Source organism: Melozone crissalis, unplaced genomic scaffold, assembly GCF_028551555.1.
Source record: "Melozone crissalis strain CALT ecotype California unplaced genomic scaffold, PUWL_Pcris_2 ptg000372l_1, whole genome shotgun sequence".
NCBI lineage: Eukaryota > Metazoa > Chordata > Aves > Passeriformes > Passerellidae > Melozone > Melozone crissalis.
The window spans coordinates 342,072-361,028 of record NW_026536115.1 but is presented as its reverse complement, the minus strand read 5'-3'; the positions used below and the strand labels follow the sequence as shown (position 1 = coordinate 361,028).

Here is an 18,957-nt window from a genome sequence, read left to right as displayed (position 1 = left end):
AACAGCCACTGTTAATTGCATTTCCTCTGTTCAGTGACTCCATCCCTCCTGCCTGTGACTTCAAACCATTTCCTCTGCGCCTCTTTTGAAAGAAATTCAACCAAACCACAAACCCAAGGAATTATTTGGGGATCAAATTTACCAATTTCTTTGAATTCACCAGAATTTCACAGCAGAGGAGGCCCCTGGGCCCTGTCTGAAACTGTGAAAAGGGAAATACCAAATTTTTACTGAAATCACCACGCTCTGCATCCTCATTTTGCATAAACAAGCAAAGCTCTGTTCATTTAAATCTCCATTTAATTTTTTTTTTCTAAGCCATACATTGCAAATTATTAAAATTAACTCTTTATTCTTGGCAGGTTTGCAGCTTTTTTTTTTTATTCCTTAATTGTGGAGAGAAGGAAAAAGCTGGGAATTGATGTTAGAATAAAAGTTGGGATCTGATGCAGCTCACAGCGAAGGGAAAGAGTTTGGAGTGCTGAAATTTAATGTTGTGGGACAAACCACGGGAGTGACATTAAATCCACATTAATCAGCATTAAATCCACATTAATGAGCATTAAATCCTCATTAATGGGGTGAAAATGCAGCAGCAATCCTTTTGTCTTCTCAACTCTCAATTATAAATTTAAAAGGAATATTTTTTCTCTTTTTTCCACCCAAAAAGCCCTTTCAGCACTGCTCAACACAAAACCCCCAAGAAAACTCAAAATGCTGAAGAAAAGAAGATTTTTCTCCCTGACACCTAATTCAAGACAAGACCAAAATTGTCAAAATATTTCCCCAACATCCAAAAATATATATATATATATTTTTTAAAGAAGAGTATTTTAACATCTACCTCCTCAACCAGAACACCTTTTTTATTTATTTCTGTATTTTTTATTTATTTCTGTATCAAAGAGCAGCTGACACCACTCAAATTGTACATTCAGCTTTTCCTCCCTCTCTGTTTAATGCTCCTAAAAATCTCCTTTTAATGTCACTCAACTCCAGCAGGATCTGAGATAAATAAATATTAAAACACAGCAATATTTCCTGCCCCAAATTTTTACACAAAAAAAAAAAAAAAAAAATCCAGAGAATTCACATGCCTCAACAACCAAATTTTTCCTCAATTTTTTTGGTGTGATTGTCAAATATTTAATTTAATTTTTTTTTTTTTTTTGCATGGAGGACAACAAGCCAGAAACGCTCTTCAGAATGTCTGTACACAGCAAAAAAAAAAAAATTGAAATGACAATTAAAAACGAACCTGACAGCGATCAAACCACACAGGAGCAGGTTGGGGTTTTTGTTTTCCCCGTCCTGAATTTTCTCCTTTGACTTTTCAGTTCCATCCCTGCTGTAATAAAGCTCTTAGGAGTGGCCTAAGGGGCGTCACACAGTCCTAAAAGCAGAAATAATGGGATTTTTGTCCTGTGGATTGTGGGAATAGCTGGGATTGTGGCCAGGATGGGCTCCAAACTGAGCTCAGCCCCTCTGGGGTTGCTCCATTCCAATTTTCTCCTTTTTTGGGGGTTTATTCCATCCCAATTTTCTCCTTTTTTTGGGGTTTGTTCCATCCAAGTTGTTTCTCGTCTCTTGGAGTTTGCTCCCTCCCAGTTTTCTCCTCTTTTGGGGTTTGTTCCATCCCATTTTTTTTCCTCTTTTGGGGTTTACTCCCTCCCAATTTTTTCTCCTCTTTTGGGGTTTTGCTCCATCCCAATTTTCTCCTCTTTTGGGGTTATTTCCATCCCAATTGTTTCTCTTTTTCTGGGGTTTGCTCCACCCCAATTGTTTCTCCTCTTTTTGGGGTTTGTTCCACTCCAATTTTCTCCTCTTTTGGAGTTTTCTCCCTCCCAATTTTCTCCTCTTTTGGGGTTATTTCCATCCCAATTTTCTCCTTTTTTTGGGGTTTGTTCAATCCCAATTGTTTCTCCATCCCAATTTTCTCCTCTTTTGAGGTTTTGCTCCATCCCAATTTTCTTCTCTTTTGGGGTTTTCTCCATCCCAATTTTTTCTCCTCCTTTGGGGTTTTCTCCATCCCAAATTTCTTCTCTTTTGGGATTTGCTCCATCCCAATTTTTTCTCATCCTCTGGGTTTTTTTCCATCCCAATTTTCTCCTCTTTTGGGGTTTTGCTTCATCCCAATTTTCTCCTCTTTTGGGGTTTATTCTATCCCAATTTTCTCCTCTTTTGGGTTATTTGATTCATCCCAATTTTTTCTCCTTTTTTGGGGGGTTTTTCCATCCCAATTTTCTCCTCTTTTGGGGTTATTTCCATCCCAATTGTTTCTCTTTTTGGGGTTTGCTCCCTCCCAATTGTTTCTCCTCTTTTTGGGGTTTGTTCCACCCCAATTTTCTCCTCTTTTGGAGTTTGTTCCATCTCAATTTTCTCCTCTTTTTGGGTTTTGTTCCATTCTTATTTTCTTTAATATCAACCAATCCCTGCACAAAATCCAGCACATTTTGAGCACTCAGAGGAGAGGAACAACCTGGTGCAGCCTGAGGAGGAAACCCTGGACTCATTTCCAGCTTTGAGGAAGGATTTTTTTGATTTTTTGATTTTTCTGGAAGGTGCTGAGGGTTTGGGGGTTGTGCTGACTTTTGATGCTCAAACCTCACCTGTAATTGATGTGAAATTTGGAATTTTTCATATACAGAATTTTCCTGAATATCAACCCATCTCTTATTTTCCCTAATATCAACCAATATCTTATTTTCCTTAATATCAACAAATTTCTTATTTTCTTTAATATCAACTGATCTCTGCACAAAATCCAGCACATTTTGAGCACTCAGAGGAGAGGGATAACTTGGTGCAGCCTGCAGAGACAACCCTGGACTCATTTCCAGCCTTGGGGGAGGATTTTTTTGAATTTTTTGATTTTCCTGCGAGGTGCTGAGGGTTTGGGGGTTGTGCCGACTTTTGATGTTCAAACGTCACCCGTAATTGGTGTGAAATTTGGAATTTTTAATGTACAGAATTTTCCTGAATATCAACCCATCTCTTATTTTCTTTAATATCAACCAAATCTCTTCTTTAATATCAACCAATCTCTTATTTTCCTGAATATCAACAAATCTCTTATTTTCATGAATATCAACCTCTTATTTTCCTGAATATCCACCCATCTCTGCGCAACATCCAGCACATTTTGAGCACTCCCATCTTTGCTCAACCTGGTGCAGCCTGCAGGGGCAACCCTGGACTCATTTCCAGCCTTGGGGAAGGATTTTTTTGAATTTTTTGATTTTCCTGCGAGGTGCTGAGGGTTTGGGGGTTGTGCTGACTTTTGATGCTCAAACCTCACCTGCAACCGATGTGAAATTCGGAATTTTTCACGTACAGAATTTTCCTGAATATCAACCAATCTCTTATTTTCCTTAATATCAACCAAATCTCTTCTTTAATATCAACCAACCTCTTATTTTCCTGAATATCCACCCATCTCTGCACAACATCCAGCACATTTTGAGCACTCAGAGGAGAGGAACAACCTGGTGCAGCCTGCAGAGACGACCCTGGACTCATTTCCAGCTTGGGGAAGGATTATTTTGAATTTTTTGATTTTCCTGCGAGGTGCTGAGGGTTTGGGGGCTGGGAGTGGAGCAAGCACGAGGTGCTGAACAAGGCTGCAAAAATAGCAGTGACAAAACAACCCCGGCATCCTGCCTGCCACATTCTCATTGTCCCCACAGCGAAAGTGTCACCAGAGCTCCCTCAAGGTGAGGAAACCAACCCCGAGCTGTGCAAGAGCACTCGAGCTGTATTTTAATTTATTTTTCCCCCCCGCCCCGCCTCAACTCAGCCCATTTTGTTGTAAACGAGCTGATTTGCAGCCCATTTAAATTAAAAAAAAAGACTTTTTGCGGGGCCGTGGCCGTGTGGGATGCGCGGGACAGGTGAGGAGGGATTTTCCTGCTGGCAATAAAACACAAGGAGGAAGATGATGAAGAAGAGGAGGAAGAAGAGGCATTGTCCAGCTGGGCAGGGCTGTCCTTGCTGCTGCTCCTACTCCTGCAGGAGCGTTTCTCTCCAGTTAAAGCCCCCGGTGGGTCCATGGGTGAGAGGGAGGATGGGGGGGTCTGTGAGCTGCCACACGCCGGTGTCCCCCAGCTCTTCACAGGAGCAGAAGCCCAGGTAGGGAATCTGTGAGGAGAGAGGGGGGAATTCAGGAAAACAGCAGGGATTGAGCTGGGTAATCCCAAGGGATCCACACCCATCCCAGGGGTGAGACCCTGCTGGGCCACTCCAGGATTTCACCCTTTTTTCCCCTCTCTTTCCCTCTCCCAATGTCCATTTTCAGATGGCGATTGACAGACTGTGCACCACGAAAAAAAACCAGATTATACCCTTGGAATGTGGGTTTAAAAATGTAGTTTTGAATGGAATGTAGCTTTAAAAATGTAGCTTTAAAAATGTAGTTTTAAAAATGTAGTTTTAAAAATGTAGTTTTAAGAAGGTAGTTTTAAGAATGTAGATTTGAATGCAACGTAGTCTTAAGAATGTAGCTTTAAAAATGTAGTTTTGAATGGAATGTAGTTTCAAAAATGTAGGTTTAAGAATGTGGTTTTGAATGGAATGCAGATTTTAAAATGTAGTTTTAAAAAGGTAGTTTTGAATGAAATGTATCTTTAAGAATGAAGTTTAAGAACGTACTTTTAAGAATGTAGGTTTGAATGCAATGTAGTTTTAAAAATGTAGTTTTAAAAAGGTAGTTTTGAATGAAATGCAGTTTTAAAAGTGTATGTTTAAGAATGTAGTTTTGAAAGGAATGTAGTTTTAAGAATGTAGTTTTAAAAATGTAGTGTTGAATGGAATTGTAGTTTTAAAAATGTTTTTAAAAGGTAGTTTTGAATGAAATATAGGTTTAAAAATGTAGTTTTAAAAAGGTAGTTTTGAATGTAATGTAGGTTTAAGAATGTAAGTTTAAGAATGTACTTTTAAGAATGTAGTTATGAATGAAATGTAGTTTTAAAAAGGTAGTTTTGAATGAAATGTAGGTTTAAGAATGTAGTTTTGAATGGGATGCAGGTCTAAATGGGATGTAGGTTTAAATGGAATATAAGTTTAAACAGGGACCAGCTCAAAGCAAATGTGATCCCAAACCGGCACAGCTTTGGGGGGAATATGGATGTTCCTGCAGCTCAGGTGGGCACCTGACCCCACAAAGCACAAACTGTCCCTGCAAACGCATCTTAAATGGACACCTGACCCCACAAAACACCAAGCTCAGGTGGACATCTGATCCCACAAACCCAAAAGGCTCCCTGCACACCCACCTCAGGAGGGTCCCTGACCCCACAAAGCACAAACTGTCCCTGCACACCCACCTCAGGAGGGTCCCTGACCCCACACTCTGCCCCAGCCTCTCAAACCCTTCTCCCTCACCCTCCTGACTCCTGAAATGAGTCAAAAACTCAGACCAAGCCCTGCTCCAGCAGATCTCCACTTGGTTTTGTCCCTGCTGGCCCTCACCTTTCGGACCATCTGTACAAAATCCTTGGAGTTCTGGGGGGACAGCCCCTGGAGCTGGCAGGTGCAGGCCTCCAGGGAGGAGGCATGAGCCACGATCAGGATGTTATTTCCTGAAATAAAATGAGAAACACTGTTGGGGAAGATGAAACAGGAAAGCCTTATCAATATCATTGTCTGGCACAAGATTTTGAGAATGTGGAAACTATAAGCGAGATTGAAATGAAAGCAAGCTTTGAGATCCCTCAGTTACTGAACAACTGGAAAACAATGGTGTGGCTGGCTGAAGGTGATCCCCTTTTGATGGAACAACACCCTCTGCTTGCAGACAGGCCCAAGGGTCAGAGCAGACCCTACAGCTTGGCAGAAGGGGCCCAAAGAGGAGTTTTTAGGGTTTAAAATGTAACACAGGATGGTAATGTAGTGATTGTTATAGGCTGTATGTAAATGCTGTAGGATTTGTATCTTGGACTAGATTGGTTAGTGAGAATTGGAATATTCAACACAGAAGAAGATTTATGGTATTGTAACAGGAATCTTTCTCTCTTTTCCTCACTCTCTCATCCTCTTTACCACTCTCTTTATCTCTCTCTCCCTCTTTGGGGCTGCTCTGAGCTGTGTTTGGCAGCTCCCAGCAGGGCCCTGCACCCAGGCCCTTTGCAATAACCCAAAAGTTCCAAGCCCTGGCTGCAGAGATCTCCATCCGTCCTGACCATCCCACCCCCATCACTCCTACAAAACACAGCCTGAGGAGGGACCCAAAGCCAGGTTTAGGGGCTGGTGCCCCAGATCAAGCAGCCTTTTAAAACACTTTATCCTATAAAAACACATCAAGCTGTGAATTGTCGCTGTCACATTTTCAGAAAAATCCCTTTGCTCAGGATTTCTCTCCTGGGAAGCTGCGAAGCCTCAGAGAAAAATGAAAACAACAATTATCTGATTTGCTTCTCCTGTGTTTTGCTGCTTTGGAATGTGGTTGGAGATTGTTTCATTGGTTTGATGTGAATTGTTTTGACTCTTTGGCCTCAAGCTGTGTCAGGACTCCGAAGAGAATCACCAGTGTTCATTATTATCTTTTTACCTTTCTGTCTGTATCCTTTCTGTATTCTTTAGTATAGTTTAGTATTCTTTAATATAATATAGATCATAAAATAATAAATCAGCCTTCTGAGAACAAGAGTCAGATTCATCATTCCTCCATGAGGAACCCCCCAAATACAATAGAGAATGAAGGGGAAAATGGGATTTGTTACACGTTTAAAGCATTTCTCAATTTTCAGGGTAGTCCTTAACTCATTCCTACTTGGTTTGAAAATGCTTCCTGGAGAAAACAAGAATTCCAGTGAGGTTTCAGCTGTGCTGGGAAGCAGATGCTTTTTGCCTACGCAAAAATTAATTCCTGTTACAACAAACACTTTAATTTCACTTGCTGGCTTTGCACAGTGGCAGCTTTGCATTTCCATTTCTGAGATCCTTCACAAGCAATGCCCCACTGTGCTTTTGAATTTTTGTGTGCAAACCATTAAAATCAAAGCTTAGAATGCAGAGTCAGGTCGGTGAGAGGAAATCTGTGAAAACTACAGAATTTAGGGATTCTCAGAATGTTGTGGATGAACAATAACAGTTAGGGGTTTAAAAATAAAATATAATTTTGTGTTCGGAGAAATGTTCTAAGGTTTTTATGGGAATATAATTTGGAGGAGGGGCTCGGATAGGGGAGGGAAAATGCCCCATTTAGTAATGGGAACACACAGCAGAGGGCAAATAATTCATTTATTCCCTTGGGAATAAATTCCCACCATTCCAATGGAATCCCTAAAATAATTCTGCTATTTAACTTTATGGATCTGTCTTGTAAGAGGAGTATATCTGAAAAATAATTCATTTAATCCCTTGGGAATAAATTCCCATCATTCCAGTGGGTTGGGATCCTTAAAACAATTCTGCTATTTAACTTTATGGACCTCTCTTAAGGTGATGTATCTGAAAAATAATTCATTCATTCCCTTGGGAATAAATTCCTATCATTCCAATGGGTCAGGATTCCTAAAATAATTCTGCTATTTACCTTTATGGACCTCTCTTAAGGTGATGCATCTGGAAAATAATTCATTTATTCCCTTGGGAATAAATTCCTATCACTTCAATGATGCAGGATCTCTAAAATAATTCTGCTATTTGACTTTCTGGCCCTCTCTTAAGGTGATGTGTCTGCTAAATAATTCCCAAGGGAATAAGTCAATTCTCTTGGGAATTTCCATTTATTCCCTTGGGAATAAATTCCTATAATTCCAATGGGTCAGGATCTCTAAAATAATTCTGCCATTTAACTTAATGGACCTCTCTTGTAGGAGGAATTTATCTGAAATTATAGCTCAGGATTTTCCAATGTTTCTGGGAGACAGGATGGGAGATTTAGGGCTGGGAATTTATCCTCTAAGAGAGAAAGATTTCGGGAATATTGGAATTGCCACCCCTGTGCAGCACTCACTCACCTTTGCCTTTACATTCACTGATGATTTCCTTCGTCACTTGGTAGCTTCTGCTGATGTAGGAGTCGTAAGACTCAGAAACCACCAACTTGCTGACAGGAATATGAGGTCTGGGGGGAGAGAAACACAGCCAGGGAATTGTAAAAATAAAGAATTCTAACTGACTGCAAGGTCTGGGGGGAGAGAAACACAGCCAGGGAATTGTAAAAATAAAGAATTCTAACTAACTGCAAGGTCTGCGCAACCTCCATGATCAGGAGGAATTGCCAGTGATATGGGAGATTTGGTTGATAATAAGCCAAAATTTATTTTATACATATTTTTATATATAATTGTATTTATATAATTTATATGTCAATATCTAGAATTATATATATTATATATTTTTATGTATTTCATATGCAGTGTATATATCTTCTATATAATCATATGTTTATATAATTTCTATATCAATATCATATATTTATCTATATATTTAATATAATATATATTATATAATTTTCAAGTCACATATATTCTATATATATTATATAGCATTTTCAGGTCATATATATATAGATATTATTTAATAAATGTATATACACATAATTTAATAAATGTATATACACATACATATATACACACATATATACACAGATATATACATATAAATATATATAAATATATATTTATATATAATTTTTGGGTCACATATATAATATATATAACATATATATATAGATACTATTTAATAAATCTATATACACATATGTGTATATACACATATATATACACACACATATATATACGCATATATATATTCACATATACATACAAAAATTAAAAAATAGATGAAAATATATAGAAATATAGAAAAAATATATAATTTTCAGGTCATGTTCAGCACAGCAGCCCGGAGCCTGCTCTGAATTTCCCTGGACACCCTGAGCAGCTCTCCCAGCCTGTGGGGCCGTTCACCCTGAGCAGGTTTGGGTGCTGGGTGCCCAGAGCAGCCTCACCCTGAGCAGGTTTAGGTGCTGGGTGCCCAGAGCAGCCTCACCCAGAGCAGGTTTAGGTGCTGGTGCCCTGAGCAGGTTTGGGTGCTGGGTGCCCCAAGCAGGTTTAGGTGCTGGGTGCCCAGAGCAGGTTTGGGTGCTGGGTGCCCCCAGCAGCCCCAGTTTGAGCAAGGTTTGGGTGCTGGGTGCCCCGAGCAGGTTTAGGTGCTGGTGCCCTGAGCAGGTTTGGGTGCTGGGGTGCCCCAAGCAGGTTTAGGTGCTGGGTGCCCTGAGCAGGTTTGGGTGCTGGTTGCCCTGAGCAGGTTTGGGTGCTGGGCGCCCAGAGCAGGTTTGGGTGCTGGGTGCCCTGAGCAGGTTTGGGTGCTGGGTGCCCAGAGCAGCCTCACCCAGAGCAGGTTTAGGTGCTGGGTGCCCAGAGCAGGTTTAGGTGCTGGTGCCCCGAGCAGGTTTGGGTGCTGGGTGCCCCAAGCAGGTTTAGGTGCTGGGTGCCCAGAGCAGGTTTGGGTGCTGGTGCCCCGAGCAGGTTTGGGTGCTGGGTGCCCCCAGCAGCCCCAGTTTGAGCAGGTTTGGGTGCTGGGTGCCCAGAGCAGGTTTGGGTGCTGGTGCCCCGAGCAGGTTTGGGTGCTGGTGCCCCGAGCAGGTTTGGGTGCTGGGTGCCCCCGAGCAGGTTTGGGTGCTGGTGCCCCGAGCAGGTTTGGGTGCTGGTGCCCCGAGCAGGTTTGGGTGCTGGGTGCCCCCAGCAGCCCCTGCCCTCGGTACCTGTAGGTTGTGTCCACGCTGAGCGTGGCTGCAGCCAGGTCTGCGGGCGGGATCCAGGCGGGCAGCGAGCTCCCCGACACCCACCTTGGTCCACTCGAACAATCCTGGCTCCACCCGGATCTTCAGGCTGTTCTCCTGCTGCATGCCTGCGACACACGGACAGGGGACAGACAGCAGTGAGGAGGAAGAGAGCTGCTTTATTGCTTCAGGTATTTGTTAATTTATTTAATTTCTATAGGAAATTAAGTGTCTATTCAATGCATGCCCTACAATTTATTAATAAAAATTAAAAATTTATTTAAAAAAAATTCATTATAAAAATTAAATTTAATTTAATTATCCATTTCAAATTTTAATTTTAATTATTCATTAAATAAATAAAATCAATTAAATTTATTTCATGTATATGGTTCACTCAAACAAGCCGGGCTCTACCCAGATTTTCAGGTCATTCTCCTGTTGCATACCTGGAAAACAGGGAGATGAGGCCAGGTAGCAGTGAGAAGGAAGAGAGAAGCATTAATGCTTCAGGTATCTGTTAATTTATTGGTTTTCTATAGGAAATTAATTATTACTATTCCTATTTTCCTATTGTTAAGTATTGCTTATTCCTGTTCTCTATAGGAAATTAAGTATTAAAATAAATTAAATTACTTAATGTATGCCCTACAACTGATTTGTAAATAATTAAATAATGATTAAACAAAAAATATGTTAATTATAAAAATAATTAAACAATTAAATTTATTTAATGTATTCCCTATACAATACATACATTGTATACAATGTATTGTAGGGAATGTCAAGCTCTGGCTGGCAGCTGGTGCAATTAGAAAAGGGCTCCTTATGGATTGTGCTGATAGAAAATATATTGCTATGGAAATAATGATTGCCATTCACTTAATAGATAATAATAATAAATTTAATTATAATAGAATAATAGAATAGAATAATATATATAGTAATAATATTATCTATAATAAAGTAGAATATAATAATAGAATAATAGAAGAGAATATATAATAGAATAATTAAATAAAATAATGAATAAATTAAATTAATAATAATTTTATTAATCAATAAATTAATAATAACGTCTATATAAATAAATAAATTTTAATGAATAAATAATGAATTTCAAGAAATTAAATTTATTTAAATAAAAATGATATAATAATATACCAATATATAATATAATAATATAAAAATTAATTCAATAATAAAATTAATACTAATTACCATTCCCCATGGACTTAGGTCCATGTTTTTTCCCCGTTTGTCAGATTTTTTGCAGCACATGAGGAGACCCCAGCCCATCCCTGTGTCCCCTACCTTTCAGGATGTTGTGGGCCGTCTGCACGCAGCGCAGCGAGGGCGAGCTGTAGATGTAGTCTACAATGGTGTTGGTTTCTAGCAAGGCTTCACCTGCAAGACAGTGCCCCCTCAGAGCCTCAGATGCCACCAGCAAAGTGTCCTTGGGCCCCTTCATTGCCACCAGGAAGGTGTGTTCTCAAATCCCTTTAATTCTCCACAAAATGTGTCCTTGGACCCCGTTAATGCCACCAGCAAAGTGTTCTTGGACCCGTTCATTGCCACCAGGAAGGTATGCCCCCAAATCCCTTTAATTCTCCACAAAATGTGTCCTTGGAACCCTTTAATGCCACCAGCAAAGTGTGTCCTCGGACCCCATTAATGCCATCAGAAAAGTTTCCTTGGACCCCTTTAATGTCACAAATTGTGTGTCCTTGGACCCCATCAGCAAAGTGTGCCCTCAAACCCTTTTAATGCCACCAGAAAAGTGTCCTCAGACTCATTAATGCCACCAGCAAAGTGTCCTTGGAGCTGTTAATGCCACCTAAAGTGTGTCCTTGTCCCCTGAACGCCACCAGCAAAGTGTCCTTGGACCCATTCATTGCCTCCAGGAAAGTGTGCCCCCAAATCCCTTTAATTCTCTACAAAATGTGTCCTTGGACCCCTTTACTGCCACCAGCAAAGCGTGTTGTCAAACCCTTTTAATGCCACCAGCAAAGCGTCCTTGGACACTTTTAATGTCACAAATTGTGTGTCCTTGGACCCCATTAGCAAATTGTGTCCTTGAACCCCTGAATGCCACCAACAAAGTGTCCTTGGACCTCTTCAAAGTCACCAGCAAAGTGTCCTTGGAGCTGTTAATGCCACCCAAAGTATGTCATTGTCCCCCAAATGCCACCAGCAAAGTGTGCTTGGAGCTCGTAATGCCACTCAAAGTGTGTCCTTGTCCCCTGAATGCCACCAGCAAAGTGGCAGTCAGGGGACAAGGAGCTCTTCCTTGGAGCTCTTCCTTGGAGCTCTTCAATGCCACCCAAAGTGTGTCGTTGTCCCCCAAATGCCACCAGCATAGTGTGCTTGGAGCTCTTCATGCCACCCAAAGTGTGTCCTTGTGCCCTGAATGCCACCAATTTAAAATGTGTTTAAAATGTAACGCTTTGTAAAGTGTCCTTGGAACTCTTAATGCCACCCAAAGTGTGTCTTTGTCCCCCAAATGCCACCAGCAAAGTGTCCTTGGAGCTCTTAATGCCACCCAAAGTGTGTCTTTGTCCCCCAAATGCCACCAGCAAAGTGCTGTGACACTCACAGGGTCCCTTCTGTCCCTGCTGCCATGTGGAACCTGAGCATCCTCCTGCTGCCCTGTGATTTATCTGTGCTCAAACAAGGCAGGATAATTTTAGCTGCCCCAGTTTGGCCGTGCCCAGCAAGGAGTGCTGGAAGGATTGGAGTTGAAATGCTCAGAGCTCGTGTGTTTGAGGGCTGGGCTCTCCCATCACAGCTCCCAAGATGTGCTGCTTCACTGACAAAGGATTTTATCTGTGCACAAAGCAGCAGGCTCAGGGATGAGGATGGGGAGGGTGGGAGAGCGCTGGAAACGATTGGTGACAACATAAAGCCAGGCAGGCTGATAAAAGGATACTGGGGTGGCAAACTGGGGGGGAAAAAGCAGATTATGCAGGAGGTGACAGCCACACTGCTGCAGTGCTCCACAAGGTGGATAATAACAAAATTTTCCCAATGCACCATCCTTTGATGGCTCTGATTCCCCCCATGTCCCACATTTCTGCTTTGCCTTCTCAGCTGCAGCAGCTGAGGGAGGTGAGGTTTCCTTTGGAAGAGGGAAATTGCTGGGGAAGGTGAAGGGACTTTGAAAAGCTCCTTGAAAGATTTAAATCCTGTTAGCTCAGGGCATCCAATCCATTTATTCCTGCCTTGAACGTTTCCTTTCTCTGATGGGGGGAAGATAATGGGAGGAAGTGGAAGATAATGAAGTTTCCTGGGCAAGATCTTCATGGAACCATGGAATACATTGGGTTGGAAAAACCAAAAAACCCCCTGGACAGGGACACTTTTCACCACTCCAAGTTGCTCCAAATCCTGTCCAACCTGGCCTTGGACACTTCCATGAATGAGCCACACTCGTGGGAAACAATTCCTTTAAATCCTTGAAGGATTTAAATCCTGTTAGCTCAGGGCATCCAATCCATTTTTTCTTCCTTGAACGTTTCCATTCTCTGATGGGGGGAAATAATGGGAGGAAGTGGGAGGAAGAAAACAAACCTTCCTGGGCAAGGTCTTCATGGAACCATGGAATGGTTTGGGTTGGAAAAAACCAAAATCTCTGGGCAGGGACACTTTTCACCACCCCAGGTTTCTCCAAACCCTGTCCTTGAACACTTCTATGAATGGGCCACACTCATGGGAACAATTCCTTTAAATCCTTGAAAGATTTAAATCCTGTTAGCTCAGGGCATCCAATCCATTTATTCCTGCCTTGAACTTTTCCTTTCTCTGATGGGGGGAAGATAAAGGGAGGAAGTGGGAGGAAGATAACGAAGCTTCCTGGCCAAGATCTTCATGGAACCATGGAATAGATTGGGTTGGAAAAACCAAAAAACCCCCTGGACAGGGACACTTTTCACCACCCCAGGTTGCTCCAAACCCTGTCCAACCTGGCCTTGGACACTTCCATGAGTGAGCCACACTCATGGGAACAATTCCTTCCCAAAAATCCCCCCCAAATCCCCCCAGTCCAGCTGCAAGCTTTGCCTGCTGAGCAGCACTTACCCACGAGCCTGGCCTGGGTGCAGCCCAGCACGGTGATGGGAGCATCCTTTTCATAATCCCTGAAACCACCACTCCTCTGAGGTAAGTTGTGAGGCATGTTCAGGTTGCTGCGCATGTACCTGCCTGCAGGGAGAGGTGCCCAGCTGCAATTATTCCCTCAGACAAAGGCAGGAACATCACACCTGATTTTCCCCTCTCCCACCACCTCAGCTGTGCTGTCCTGCCTAAGCCTGGCTCATGAGCTGTTTTTTCCCCCATGTAAATCCATCAGGACTCTCCCAAAATTAAATTAAACACCTCTCACCAGCTCAAAATCAGCACAGAACATTGCTAAGGTTCTCAAATATATTTTTTAGGACTGATTTCCCTAAGAGAATGTCATTTTATCCCACAACAAACATTTCACTTTTACAGGAGGTTGGAATACAGAGTTTAGAAAGAAGGGAGTTGTGAAATCATCCTTTCACCACAAGGTTTTGAATAGAGGAATCTTTTAGGACAGATTTGTGATCAGTTCTAAGGCCAACACAGCCTGAAGTTATAATTTATTCAGTAGCCTGAAACCAGAGCATAACATTTGGTTTAAAACACCAATTTATACCCCAAAAACCACTCTGAGCAGTGTTTTTTTCATTTAACAAGTGAATGGCTCCATTTCATGACAGCCAGCAGTACAAAATTTTTCTCTGATGGCAGCAAATGTTTTCATTGAACACTGACTGCCAACACCATGACTGCATTTTCTCCTTGGTGATGGAACTGTAATCACTCCTGTGATATATTCCCAAATATTGCCAAATGGAGCATTTCCTCCTTGCTGCTGCTGGCTGCACAAAAATCAAAATTTTGTGTAAAACCCACAGCTTCCACCAGACAGTGGCCACTTCTCCTTCCTCCATGAGATCCTGGGATACCCCCAGGTAACAATAAAGTGGGCAGAACACCTCAAAGTTCCAGCAGCAAAGGCTCCACTTTCATGTTACAGCATATTTTTGATCCAATTTTCCAAGTTAGTGTGTTTTATTCTAAATTGGTTAGAATAAAACGAACTAAATTATTAGAAGAAATTCTAACTTTCTTGCCACTCAATTCATTGGTTGGAAGGTGCCTGTGCGTGTATGTGCTAAGACTCTATCTTTACACAGGTGTTTACACTTTTTCTTTGTGGATTTCTTCATTTTCACGGATTCAAGCTGCCTTTTGACAAGAACAGATTGTTATGTAAACCAATTCTCATGGTGCTTTTCCATGGGAACTTAACAGGCTACCTGTTAATTGAGCTGAAATAGCAAGGCCTGACTTTATAATGTGGGAGAGTTTTACAGCAACTTTGGTGAGCCAGAGAGGAGTTTGATAAGAGGATCCATGTTTGATGAGAGGATCCATGTTTGAGAAGAGGATCCATGTTTGATAAGAGGATCCATGTTTGATAGGAGGATCCATGTTTGATAAGAGGATCCATGTTTGATAGGAGGATCCATGTTTGATAAGAGGATCCATGTTTGATAGGAGGATCCATGTTTGATAGGAGGATCCATGTTTGATAAGAGGATCCATGCTTGATAAGAAGAGGATCCATGCTTGATAAGAGGATCCACGTTTACCCCTGAAAGAATTTTCTACCAAGGTCATTGACACAGAAACCAAGAAAGAAAGAAGAATAAATAAGAGAAACCTGCAACTCTCTATTCCAAAAGCACTTTGTTTGTCTTTCCTGATCAATAAGTAAAGTGTCAACTGAAGACTTTTGTAAGAATGCATAAAAAGCATGCATGCTGTAATAAAAACAGGTTTGAAACCTTCTGAAAATGGAGTGTTGCTTTGTGTTGTGACCATCTCAACTATGACATTTTAAGGCATTTTTTAAATAAGTTTTTACCCTACATGCAACACCCTGGGCTCACCTTTGGCATCGAAGCACTGGGACAGCCAGTACTTGCCAAACACCACATCCATCCTCTCTCCATGCCTGCACACGAACAGGCAGCGCTTCTGAGGGCCCGGCTGGCTGCTTATCCTCAGGGGCTGATGTTGGGGGAGATGAAACAGGAAAGCCTTATCAATATCATTGTCTGGCACAAGATTTTGAGAATGTAGAATCTATAAGCGAGACTGAAATGAAAGCAAGCTTTGAGATCCCTCAGTTACTGAACAACTGGAAAACAATGGTGTGTGTAGCTGAAGGTAATCCCCTTTTGATGGAACAACACCCTCTGCTTGCAGACAGCTCCAAGGGTCAGAGCAGACCCTACAGCTTGGCAGAAGGGGCCCAAACAGGAGTTTTTAGGGTTTAAAATGTAACACAGGATGGCGATGTAATGATTCTTACAGGCTGTATGGAAATGCTGTAGGATTTGTATCTTGTACTAGATTGGTTAGTGAGAATCAGAATATTCAACACAGAAGAAGATTTATGGTATTTTAACAGGAACTTCGCTCTCTTACCTTCTCATCCTCTCTCCCCCTCTCCTCTCTCAGGCCTGCTCTGAGCTGTGTTTGGCAGCTCCCAGCAGGGCCCTGCACCCAGGCCCTTTGCAATGAACCCCAAGTTCCAAGCCCTGGCTGCAGAGATCTCTCGTCTCCATCCATCCCAACCATCCCACCCCCATCACTCCTACAGGCTGCAAGGGAATTGATGCCTTCAGTTGGAGCTTTTATATTTTCCACATTCTGCACTGCATTGGAATAGAGCTCTGAACTCCATATAAATTGTCACCAAGTTCTCCTCACAGCTCAGTCCCACAGAACAATCCTTGTCCAGCCCCAGAACCAAGGACACCGCTGCAGCTTCAGCCCAAAAGTGCAAACAGAGAACTGAGCAACAAACAACAGAAAATTGAACAACAGAGAGCAACCTGGGTAGCTGGGACTGCAGAACCTGGAGCTGGAACTGGACAATAAACGTAATGTGGAAATGGACCAAAGCTTATAAAAGTGTGAAAACTCGTGACATGGGGTCCATCTGGGGTGTAGCCTTGGCTGGGCTCTTGTACAGCCCAAGCTGTGTCCTTTAAAAAATAAATAATTATATCCTTTTAGTAAATACCTATTTTATTCCTCTAAATGTCCAGCCTCCCCAAGCATGAAAGCAGCAGCAGGTTTGACTTTCAGCAGAGTGGAGAGACACCTGAGAAAACCATAGGATTTGGGTTTTTTTTGTTTTTTGCTTTGCCCTTGTGCAAACACCCCAAGGAAAGCTGCAGGATTTATTGCCTTGATGGGTTTGTGGGGCTCTTTGGGAATTTATAATCCCGCTACGTTTATCTATACATAAAATCATTTATCTATCCATATAATCCTGGTGGATTTGCATTTATTTTATGTGCTATAAAGCTGCTGAGGGGGGCAGAGGATAGGGTCCTGCCACCCCAGCTGAAGAGGCAGTTTGGGGACAGGGTTGTGTCATTAAAAACTCTGTGAATTGTGCTGCAGGGAGTGAAAAGATTTTTTTTTTTTTAGGAAAATCCATTCCCTGGAAGGCTGTCCCTAATGATTTCTGGCTGTGGGTCCCTACCTGCACGTTCTGGCAGATGATGGTGAGAGGCCCAGCGTCTCCTGGCCCTTGGTCCTCCTGCTGCCTTCTCTCCAGAGCTCCATCAGCAAAGGCTTGGAGGGACGGGCACGATGAGGTGTTCAGGATGGAGTAGGACCTGCCAAAAATAGAAAAACATTGTCTTTGGGAATGGTTTTTGTGCTCTCAGGACGTTTCTGTAGCCTCCAGGAGCTGATGGTAATTACTGCTCTAATTATTTTATTATTATTTGGGGTTTAGTGCTGCCCTGAGAGCACCTTGCCAGGTGATGCACACACGTGAGGAGACAGTTCCATCTCCATGGGCCGTTTCCTTAGGAACAACTCACAGAACAATTCCCAAACTTAGCCTGGGAGGCTCTCCCCACCCTGCAATGTCCACATGGAAAATGCCAGGACCCTCCTGATGACCACAGGATGCTCACTAACATCACCTGGGGACCTGTCCACGTCACTGACCATGGATTTGTGATCCCAAGTTTGGGAATTAATGGCTGCAGGGAATTTGCACTCATTTCTAGCACAAGCTGTGGCTTCAGCAGGAAGCTGAGGCCTCTCCCTGGGCAGTTTTCTGGGTTTTTGTGCCAAAAACAGCTTCTCCCCCCATTGCACCTGCAATTTTCAGTGCTGTCTATTCCCTTTCCCACCTGTTTGGGAATTTATTTATTCCCCCAGTGCCTCCTGTTAAGGGGACCAAAGGGATTTAACAGAGCCCACTCTCCCTGCAGGGCCCTGCCTAATGATGGTCCCTCTGAACAAAGCTCTCATTCCCACATATTCAAGGACTTTCACCAAAACCCTGGGGACTAAAATGTGACAGGCAATTACAGAAACTGCCTCGACCCTCTGCTGGCTCAGTTACCTCTGCTTAGTCATTAAAAAAAGAACATTATCAGGTAATGGATGTGGTCATTTACTTTGACAGAAAGAGTTGCCAGAGCTGGCACTTTTAAGTGCTTTAAATGCAGCAGGAGCTGCTTCCTGATAGCAGCAGTTAGGATAAGGGGTGTCACAGGGGTGTCACAGCTGGTAAAATAGCCCCGAGTGACACGGCCAGTGGGACAGAAATAGGTCACCTGCGTGAGTTGTATGATTTAAAGGAGGAAAAAACCCATTGTGATGTTGGTCCTGATCTATTATCTGCTGAATCAGGGTGCAAGGATGACACTGAGCTGCTGGATTATTCCTGAGCTCCCAACAGGGGCTGGCACTCTTGAATTGTTCCCCCCGTTGCCCAAATGCAGGTGGAGCATTGGGGTCAGCACTGATCCATCCTCAGTGACCCCAGAACTTGAATATTTGTGTGAACAGAATCTCAATGTGAACAGAATCTCAGTTCTCATTTAGGACCCATCCCTATTTCTGTACAAAGTGAATTTCTCCCAGCTGTCAGCCCTTCCTCCCATTCCATCCCTTTCCTGCCTTTACCCATATGACATTTTTTAAGGACACTGGTCTGGAGAATGCCTAGGATTTTTTTGGTTACTCCACTTCCCTTTACCCCCAGAAGCTGCCACACAATTTCTGAGCCTTTCTTTCTCTTTTAATAAAGGCCACAAAGGCTTCACCATCTATTTACAGAGGCAGGATTTGCTGGGAATGGTGATGAGGCAGAGGCAAAC

General features: G+C 42.4%; 1 protein-coding gene across 1 annotated transcript in view; it reads right to left on the bottom strand.

The window, feature by feature from the left end:
• Positions 1 to 3,874: 3,874 nt before the first annotated feature.
• The window catches only part of UBASH3B (ubiquitin associated and SH3 domain containing B), an 86,138-nt gene continuing 71,055 nt past the window's right edge, over positions 3,875 to 18,957 (bottom strand). Inside the window, 9 exon segments of the mRNA XM_054294908.1 lie at positions 3,875 to 4,137; positions 5,467 to 5,576; positions 7,959 to 8,065; positions 9,710 to 9,792; positions 9,794 to 9,855; positions 11,042 to 11,134; positions 13,805 to 13,927; positions 15,709 to 15,829; positions 17,319 to 17,454. Coding sequence (XP_054150883.1) covers positions 4,000 to 4,137; positions 5,467 to 5,576; positions 7,959 to 8,065; positions 9,710 to 9,792; positions 9,794 to 9,855; positions 11,042 to 11,134; positions 13,805 to 13,927; positions 15,709 to 15,829; positions 17,319 to 17,454 — 973 coding nt within the window. The 3' untranslated portion in view covers positions 3,875 to 3,999.